This window comes from Ammodytes marinus (genome assembly GCF_949987685.1).
Source record: "Ammodytes marinus genome assembly, chromosome: 17".
NCBI lineage: Eukaryota > Metazoa > Chordata > Actinopteri > Uranoscopiformes > Ammodytidae > Ammodytes > Ammodytes marinus.
The window spans coordinates 6,166,985-6,176,818 of NC_137221.1; the positions used below are offsets into that span (position 1 = coordinate 6,166,985).

At 38.1% G+C, this 9,834-nt stretch overlaps 1 protein-coding gene across 2 annotated transcripts; it reads right to left on the reverse strand.

Moving 5' to 3' along the window:
- Nucleotides 1–1,043: 1,043 nt before the first annotated feature.
- On the reverse strand, nt 1,044–9,611 carry mbpa (myelin basic protein a). Of its 2 annotated transcripts, XM_080044847.1 has the most exons (6): nt 9,395–9,611; nt 6,614–6,706; nt 5,752–5,781; nt 5,152–5,172; nt 3,157–3,240; nt 1,044–2,271 (listed from the first exon to the last, which is right to left on the reverse strand). In XM_080044847.1, exons 1-6 carry the CDS (start codon nt 9,512–9,514, stop codon nt 2,221–2,223), a joined length of 399 nt encoding a protein of 132 aa, XP_079900973.1. In that variant the 5' UTR covers nt 9,515–9,611; the 3' UTR covers nt 1,044–2,220. The 2 variants fall into 2 exon arrangements, with proteins under 2 accessions (XP_079900973.1, XP_079900974.1); XM_080044848.1 differs by lacking the exon at nt 5,152–5,172.
- Nucleotides 9,612–9,834: the final 223 nt, after the last annotated feature.

The window sequence follows — 9,834 nt, forward strand, 5'->3', positions numbered from 1 at the left end:
GGAGAGAACATGCAGAGGAGGGATGAAGCTCTTTCCTAATTGTTGTTTCAGAAGTACTGTAGTTGTCCTTGAGAAAAGTTCTACATCAGCATCATTTCTAATGATGAGAAACATTGTGTATCTTTGGCCCAGTATCAAGTGTCTTAGTTCATTAATTTTGAAGGACAAAATGAGCAGCTTGACGTGGTTTTTTCTTAAGTAGAGGATGCTTTGATGTAAGGATTATTGTAAAATATAGATGATTGGCCCCTCAAGGATACTTCACGAGTGAGTGTGTGTGTGTGTGTGTGTGTGTGTGTGCGTGCGCGTGTGCGTGTAGTCTTGAGTCTGAGTCTTAGGCTACACACACACACACACACACACACACACACACACACACTCCTTCCTTCAGATCTTCAGCTGCTCATCCTTGAAGCTGATTGAAAACATGATGCTTTCTTTTGGTGCCCACTATTACCATGGTTACAAACATCCCGCTACCATACATAGGGAATAATTTAGAGTTTTAATACCTGTGACAAAAAAACATAATAACCCTCGTACTTTTGTCTATTATTGATACTTTTTCAACCACCAATAGATTGTGAGGATTCAATAAAATAATATTTATTAATAAGACTTTATTGAATGAGCATTGTTATCTAAAATGTTGCACCATTTACTTAAAGCTATAGTGTGTAACTTCTGTCGCCCCCTGAGTAATTCTGAGTAATTAAAAAAGTGTTGGCGCATATCGGTGATTGCGCACATAATATTTTATATCCTGCGCCAGTGTCGGGGGGAGGGGGGGGGGCGACACCAGTTTTTATAAACGCTGCCATACTGAGAAATACAGAGAGAGTTTTGTGGAGCTGATCGGCTTAATCAACTTTGTGTCAACTCGTTTGGTAACGGCTAGAATGTAACCGATATTCAAGACATTTATATGAAGAATTAAGTGTGTAGTAGATGTTTATCATTGTGGCTTGGCTGCAAAAATAGATACTATAAAGACGACGAGAATAGTCAGATTTTTTTTTCAAACAAACGTTTAATAACTGAGAGTAGACATGACATTTATTTCCAGTTAGGCTGCACATTAAAAAACAAACAAGAGCTCAACATGAAGAGGAAACTAAGCACTCAGTTTTTCTAAGTAGCGGTTACTGTAGCACCGTCAGCAAACTCCAGGCAAAAAAAATAGGAACAGAGAATGTACAAATGAGAGTGTTTAAAAAAAAAATTATGAGCGAAGTAAAGTTGACATATTACGCGTCAGAACATTTGAAACTGCCCTTCAGTACCAAATTCCTTATTTCCCACTTGCTGCTTCCGCCTTAAACGTTTCAACCACTTACTATCTGACCATCAGATACTGTAAAACCAACATGTGTCTCTGTCTTTATCTTCTTCGTAAAAAAACTAAAATAACATTGAAACCTCAAACTTAATTTAAAATGCAAACAGATAAACTCACAATAAATAGGATAGATTCAATGAGAGGAAGGAGAGAATAATTTATTTAAGTTGTAGTATTAAGTTTGCGATAACAGTGCATTTTGAAAGGGCATTTGATATATTTTCGATAGACTTGAAAGACATCATACTGTACAGGTTTTTATTAATTACACAGAAGCAAATTGAAAAAAAACATTAGAATTATCACTCCTCATATACTGTGGGCTTCCAGTTGGATTTCCAAATGCATTTTTCACTCAAGCACATACAACCAAAGCAGGACTACGTTAACATCTAGATTCAACATACTAAAATGAAAAAATATGGCGTGTACGGGACAGTGTTCCTGGAAAATCAGCGAGATACATATAAGCGTCACTCAAGTACTAAACAAATCAGACAGTAGGACAAATATAAAAACGTAACATCTGCTATATGAACGAACCCCGGGACAGCATGACAGCAGACAGTAGCACCTTCAAAAAAAGATACTTGAATAGGTGATTTTTTGGAGATAATTCACCCAAAAGCATGAACAAATCAAAAACTCTTATAAACAGCTCCATAGTGACTGAGACAAAGATATACTGAGTACGTTTACAAAAGAAAAACTGGACAAAAAAAAACATACAGGGAGGCTTGTGTTAGTGTGTTAGGGTTTCTTGAGGTTGGGAGTCCGCCATTTGCACATATATTCCCCCTCTTCCTCCTCCTCCTCCTCCTTCTCTTTGGTCCTGTCCCGTCTGCGTTGGATCTGTGGGTGTTGGCTGCTCGGCGGAGAGCTTAGAAGATGGTGCTCCAGCGTTTGGGGGGTGGACGGGACTTGGTGTCTCCCTGGACCAATAGAAAAGAGGGACAATGTGAGTGGCATGGCTGAAAAAAATAAATACAAATGTATTCTGTCTATCTCAAGAGCGTTTAAGAGCAATTTGAGGGATCTGATTGTCCGATACTTTTTCCCGGGATCCACACTAAAGAAAAAAACAGTTGAGGTAGATGGCATTTTCAGAAAAAACAATGAATGAATATGTATGAGTATGAGAAATGGGATATTTTGGTTGTGTCACTGTAAAAATGAAAATGTTGTTCTTAAAGCTACAGTGCCTGAATTCTGTCGCCCCCATGAGGAATTCTGAGTAATTACAACAACACTGTCAGCGCGTCTACATGAATTAGGCCTTTGGTGATCTTGCATGGATTTCATACCTTCTGCTGTTCGTCCAGGTTTTTTCTTAGCTTTAGTATCAACAACTGAAACATTTCTTGGGCGCTTCTTGGTCATTTTCTGAGCTCCTGCACCAGTGTCAGGGGAGCTGGTAGGCTTAATCAACTTAGTGACAACATGTTTGGCGATGGCTTGAATGTCCCCGTCATTCATTTACATGAAATAGTTACGCACTGTACCTTTAAGCTCGTTAGTTAATTTCAATGACAGGCTACTTTGAAGATGCGTCGATGGAATGAAGGATGAATGAAAAGTCTTCCAAACTGAAAATGATGAATCTTTATTCTATATTTATTTATTTATATATTACTCACTGATCTGTGTCGAGAGCATCACTGTAGCATTTGGGCAGAACACACAGACACAGGAAGACAGTGTTTAAGAAGCCGATAGTTCAACACATATTATACCATAGTCTGTGTGAATACTCTATTCTGATTGGGGGAATGTTTGGTTATGTCTGTGTTGCTATGGTGCGGATGAGGGGAGCTCACCAGGTTGAAGATTCTGGACAGTGTGCTTTGGTCTCTGCGTTTCCTGAGCGGTGACTTTGCGCTCTCGGGGCGCGGCGTGGAGGCCTAGGGAAAGAGTCTCTATAAGCAAAGACCTGAAACCAAAGGGCCCCAAAGCACCTTTTTGCTGCCTATTGTCATCGTACGACCTTAAAACTAAACCCTTAATTAATATACATGGATGTCCCTAGTAACGACACTTTTTTACCATAGAGATGTCCCATTATTTTAACAAAACGGCAACTGTGAAACAAACAATTACTTAAGAATGTTATAGAGGGCACAGTTATTGCTGTTGTTGGACAAAAAGAACATCTCCACAACTGATCCTGTATGTCTTTCAAAAAAAGATGAAAAAGAACACACTCATATACTTCTTTACGAGTGTCTTAACTTTAGCACATTTTGCACATACATGTCTTTGTTTACTATCCATCTTTTGTAATTACATTTGGGATCGACCACTTGGTGTCTAGTTCAAAGTGTTCATTGGGTCTTTAAAGCCCTTTGCTACAAGCTGTATTTCCCTAGTGGGCAATAAAGACAGACGGATGTGAAGTTCCTGTCATTATGTAACTTTTTTGCAGGTATGTGATTACATGTATCAATAAAGGTTAAATAAAAAAATAAAAAAGTGGTTTCTCCGTGACAGCAACAGCGTGGAAAAGATCTGTTATTGCGAGAGACATGAACGTAAACAGGTGATAGTATGATGTAATAATACCATACTGAATAAACATGACAAATAATAAACATATCAGCCGCCCTTCAAGGAGAAAGAACAATGGATGACAGGGAGAGAGAAGGTATAAGGTCCGTGAGTTGTAAGTGGATAATCGTCGGTGAATAGGGACTGGTTTGGTTGTTTGGCTGTTTGTCTGTCCACAGTAGCTTTGACAGAATGTGGGAAGAACAAGAAAGAACAAGGTCAGAAGCCATAACATGTGGACCGGTGAGTCACGTCTGGCAAAGAAGGGATGAAGGAGTTACAGAGAAAAGAGTGAAAGAGGAGGAAGAGGAAGAGGAGGAGGAGGAGGAGGAGGAGGAGGGTGATGCAGGCCAAGAGGTCCTAAGAGAAAATGTTTTACCGGCGACTGTGGTTCATAAATAGTCGAGCAGTTTCAAAGTCATCCAGAAGCAGCGAATCGCTCTGGAAAGGTGGAAATGATGAATGTCATAAATGAATGTTTAAAGCTATATTGCGTAACTTCTGTCACCAAACCATGAGGAATTGTGAGTAATTACAGCAACACTTTTGGGGCATCTACATGAGGTAAAGCCTTTGGTGATCGTGCCCAGTTTCTTTCTTAGCAGTAGAATCAACAACTGAAACATTTCTTGGGCGCTTCTTGGGATTTTTTGGAGATCCTGCATGAGACAGTGTCGGTGGGTGAGACACCAATTTGTAAACGCTGCCATACTGATAAATACAGAGAGAGTTTTGTTTGGCTTAATCAACTTTGTGTCAACTGGCAACGGCTTGAATGTAACCAACATTTATTTATATGAAAAAGTTACACACTATAGCTTTAAATCTTCTTTTTTTTGACTGATCAACTAGTGAATGAAAGAGATTTTCTGTGGAACTCAAGAGAGAGCTCTGCCATTCAGCTCCTGTGTGGGTTTAAATGCTGCTGAATCACGGCTCATTTTGAATATGTGTCTCGATTCCTCATAAAAGGAATAAAAGATGTTTATTTTCAAGGAGCGCAGTGACGAAATTTAAATTGAGGAGGAGACAAAACGAGGTGGGAAGGTTAGGGCACAGGTGCACTGCAGACCAAGGACACAGCGGAGGAGAGAGAAACGGGAACATTGCAAAAACACACGCACACACACACACACACACACACACACACACACACACACACACACACACACACACACACACACACACACACACACACACACAGAGCCGTGCAATCAGCAATGGGGGCTGTTTGCTTTGATTCGTGGGGGAAAGATTGTGTGACGTACCAAGCCCAAGGCGTCTCTCCACTGGACATGAAAAAGAAACAAAGTGACATGATGAGATGAGAGAGTGTAGGAGTGGCACCTGTGTCTGTGCCTCAACACATCTGAGAATCAAGATAGATGGTCAAATTAAAATGGTGGGTTATTTATTTCCAAGTAAAAAATAAAAAAAGTTTTACCAGAAATGAGTTTACCCAGTTTTGTGCCCTGGCCCTTACAATGAAGCATGAGTGGTTGCATATTAAACGTGAAAGGTAAAACTATCTAATTTAAGTTTGAAAAAAGTAAAATCAGAAAAAGAATAAACCCTACCACCCTTCTTGGGATGGTGCCAAAGTCATAAAATACTTTAAAAAAGTAAAGGTATCCTAAATATCCTACTACCCCAACATTCTGTGAAACCCCAAGTTAATATCCAATAAAAAAAGATTCGAGAGAGGCAGCTATTGAAATCATTACATGTGGAATTCATGTCTAAAAAGTGCTCAAAGATCTCTAAAAGCACATTTTGTATAATGGCTGCATCTCAATATTTTCACCCTTTGGGACAAGTCGTCTGAAACTATCGACAAAAACAGATAATGTGAAAGAAATGAGACTCACCCTTGATTTCTTAGTTTGAGGAGAGGAAACCTGAGAAATAAATATAAATATAAATAATGATGTCTGATTGCAGGAAAACATTGGGACAAACTCAGTTCTAAAATTAAACTATTGATTGACCTGCTTGATTAACACTTTCCCTAGTTAGTTATCTTAATATCTTATAATATTATGTAAATGAAGAAGTCAAGCAGGTTTGTAATCAGGGAGAGAGCTGGAGAAAACAGTTTGGAGTAGATCTGTCTGTGACACGCTGCTGCGCTAGTGATGTCAAGAGATATAATAATAGATGAGACTTGTAAGGCACTTTTCAAGAACTCAAAGTTGCTTAAAGGTGCTACGAGGAACTTTTAAATATTTCTGAAACAGTCTAATTTTTCCTCCGATGATCATGAATGGCATGAAACAGCAAACAAGACCATCAGTGCAAAGAATGCTGTTTTTCTATAGTTTTTCTGAATGCCTTTGTCATGGGTACACTCACCCAGGAACTAAAGCTGGCGAGGTAAAAACACTACCGCTTTTGTCCAAAGGGGTTTAAAAAATTAACAACATCTGAAAGTTCCTCAGAGCACCTTTAAAGACTTAGATCTAAAGTAAATCAAAAGAAAACACAACTGTTCAACTCTCATAAAGAATCAAATGGAGGAAATGTGTTGTTTTGTTCTAACTTAATGCAACTCATGGCATGTCAGTTACATTAAATTAAAGTAACATTAAACGGTTGAGCTCAAAAACCGTTTGAATGAATTTGAATAAAACTTAGGATGTTAGCATGACACAACTATAAAAATGGCTTAACATGTGTATGATTTATGTCATGATGTCGTCTATTCGACACCATCCAATGCAAGACACTTACAATGCTCCTGAAGAAATGCATCACAGCATTTTCCTGGGTCTTGCGGCGGGAGGAGGACTGCTGGGGAGAGGAGGCTGAGTGCCGGAAGGACCCCTGTGAGGGATGAACAGAGATCAAGTCAGTGTGTGGGTTTACATGGTTTAATGCTACTAAATCTATTCAAATGACATCCTGTTATTGGACTCTTATATTAAAGAACATGTATAACCAAATCCACCAAATCCTTCTAACTATGTAATTTGGGGAGTTGGTTGCCTGATAGTAAAGCATCTGAAAAGAGTTAGGGCCTGTTCACCAATTGAAAGGAAATATATTGTCATTTAGGTTTGATAATCTTTACAGAAAATCGGTTTAGAGGAGGCGGGCTATGTGACTGGTTCAAATGACACAATATGTATTTTGGACCAATCACTGCAGTTCTATAAAAACAATGACTGTTTGATACGACCACACCCACTCAGTCATGTCAAATGGAATAGACACTCAAATTAATTTTTTTTTTAAATCATATATTTAAAATATTTATGAACATTTATTTGTAATTACATTTTTCTAAACAATTATTTAGACACCAAACTTTGATATCAAATATAGTTTTTAACTCTTTTAGACCAGGTTCCCAGAGGCTTTAAGTACCTTGTAACTCAGCAGCATTCAATTAAAACAACTTGTCATATTTGAATAGCTTTGCGAGACATCACTGCTTTCCCAAAGTTGGTCCCAGCTGCATCATACACCCTGATTATAATAATTATCATAATTCTAATCATTTCAAGGCGGGCTGCTGGGTGTCAAGTTTCACAACGTGCGAGAACGAGAAACCAAATGAGACAGACAATAAGTGCAAGAACAGAGAAATATATATTTTTTCCTGTCTTGAGAAATCTGATAATTAAATCAATTGAAGGTAATTAAAACACTACAGCATGGAAAACCACATGGCAGATTAAACAGTAAGAGGGTGGTGTAGGGTGGTGCAGTCAACCACAGCATGAAAGCACGTTTAGGAGATTCACTTCTGCTGTATCACTTAGCATGAAAATCCCCTAATGAAATAAATTGGAAAGTTGACTGTTAAGCATGGCTTTAATTGTACAAGATACAAATCCCCTTTGTTTGGAGTGCTGCCCATCTATACTTCTCATTAAAATAATATTAAATAAAAATGTTTAAGTGCAATACATTTATGCAATAGCCTACTGTTGCATATGCATATGTTGACAAGTGTGTATGTGTGAGCTGCCTGTGTTGAATGTCTAATTGTGCTATTATATTTTTGAGCACCATTTCAGGCAGTTCAATTTGAATCTTGTTGTATGTAAATCTATCTATATAGCACATTCCTTTCACTAAGGCCATTTAAAGGGCATAACATTGAAAGCATATAAAATAACAGAACATAAAAAAGACACTTAGCATTAATAAAGGAATCTTAATTAAAATCTTCAATATCTTCAATGAATCAGAATAAAACACTCACATCTGATCAACCTAGCCTTGGCCGTGCAATCTGATGATCTATTCATTTCAATGCAAAAATAGTATTCTATCATAATGTAGAAAAAGATGCTTCTATCTATCTATCTATCTATCTATCTATCTATCTATCTATCTATCTATCTATCTATCTATCTATCTATCTATCTATCTATCTATCTATCTATCTATCTATCTATCTATCTATCTATCTATCTATCTATCTATCTATCTATCTATCTATCTATCTATCTATCTATCTATCTATCTATCTATCTATCTATCTATCTATCTATCTATCTATCTATCTATCTATCTATCTTTTTTTTGCAAGATAGAAAGCCAGTAATATACCAGGGAAAAGATCTGAGCAGAAAGTTTTTGTTGAACATCATTTCAATGAAAATACTCTGAGATGTGAAATCTTTGTGCTGCATCTATTCAGAAAAACTGATATTTTATTCTGTCAGATGAAAGGGTGTCTGTATGGGAGCAGCTCCGGCTCATCGCAGAGGGTTGAATCAAGGGAAGTTGAAAGAGTTTTTTGTCTGAGGTTGTGTGGTATTGCGTCCACTGCATTGTAAATTTTGCCTACTTTTTCCATCAAAACACCTTAGCGCGGTTTAGATATTATCCCCACTGCTTAATTTACTGCAAGTTAAAACCATAGACTGTTAAAACCTACAAACTGATGAAAAATTAAGCCAGTTACAGTCAACATTTAAACAATAATTGATTTTCATAATTTTCATAATTTGATTGGGGTTAACCAGCTACTGTAAGAAAGCCCAAACTGTTTAATGAACAGTTTAAGTTAATGCTAATTAAGTTTAAGTATTGACTTTTTTCTTAAAGATTGTCCTAACATCTATGGAGGCAAGTTGAAGGAGATCAGAAATATGCTGTCCATGGCACTGAAAGATCATGCATTTCTCAATTTTGGAAATATATATACTGTATATTATTTTGTTCCGTGATTGGTTGATACAATTCTTCTTTGATAAAACTTTTACAAACGAAAGTCTTAAAACATGCACTGTGTCCCAAAGCTAGAAACAGGGCTGGTTCTCCTAAAAGTTATCGATTGCTATGTTGGAGAAACAATCCTTATAATTCATAAATCAGGTTTAATGATATGGTGGAAATGAAACTTAAGACTGCAACTGCTAACAAAATGTTTAAAAATTGAACCAAGCACTAAAAACTATATTGCAAAGAATAGAGTCAATTGCAGCAGTAACATTTAATTAAAAAAAAACAAGTACCCTGAACTATTCATTTAAATACAAATTCACGGACGCTCACCTTGCTCCTTTTCTTCTTGTCCCCTCCAAAGAACTTGGTAATTTGATCCATGAGTCCTGGTGCCTTCTTCTTCCTGCCTAGCCCGAAGCTGCTCTGTCCTGAGGTGCTGGCTGTGGCCATAGCTATAGTGGTTGGTGGAGGGTTGGGTGGGGTTGACCTTTGGCTATCTGCTCAGTAGTCCTCTTCCAAAGACAGTCCACGGCCCACAGTGCTTCTTCGAGGTTGGTTTGCTGCTCTTCTGACGTCCTGAGGGGCTGTCTTTGAAGGTGGTGGTTGTCCGCATTGGTCCCGGGGCACCATGGGACATTGGGGGGGGGGTCAGCTGTGTGTGTGTGTGTGTGTGTGTGTGTGTGTGTGTGTGTGTGTGTGTGTGTGTGTGTGTGTGTGTGTGTATGTGTGTGTGTGTGTGTGTCAGTGAGGTCCATGACTTCTTTGGCATC

Bases quoted from the DNA above. Each gene is read 5' to 3' on its own strand.
- mbpa (XM_080044847.1), bottom strand. From the start codon at position 9,514: ATGGCCACAGCCAGCACCTCAGGACAGAGCAGCTTCGGGCTAGGCAGG. The intron at 5,782-6,613 runs GTAAGTGTCTTG...TTTATTTCTCAG, and splicing joins TGCATTTCTTCAGGAGCATT to GTTTCCTCTCCTCAAACTAA. The intron at 5,173-5,751 runs GTGAGTCTCATT...TTTCATGTCCAG, and splicing joins CTCAAACTAAGAAATCAAGG to TGGAGAGACGCCTTGGGCTT.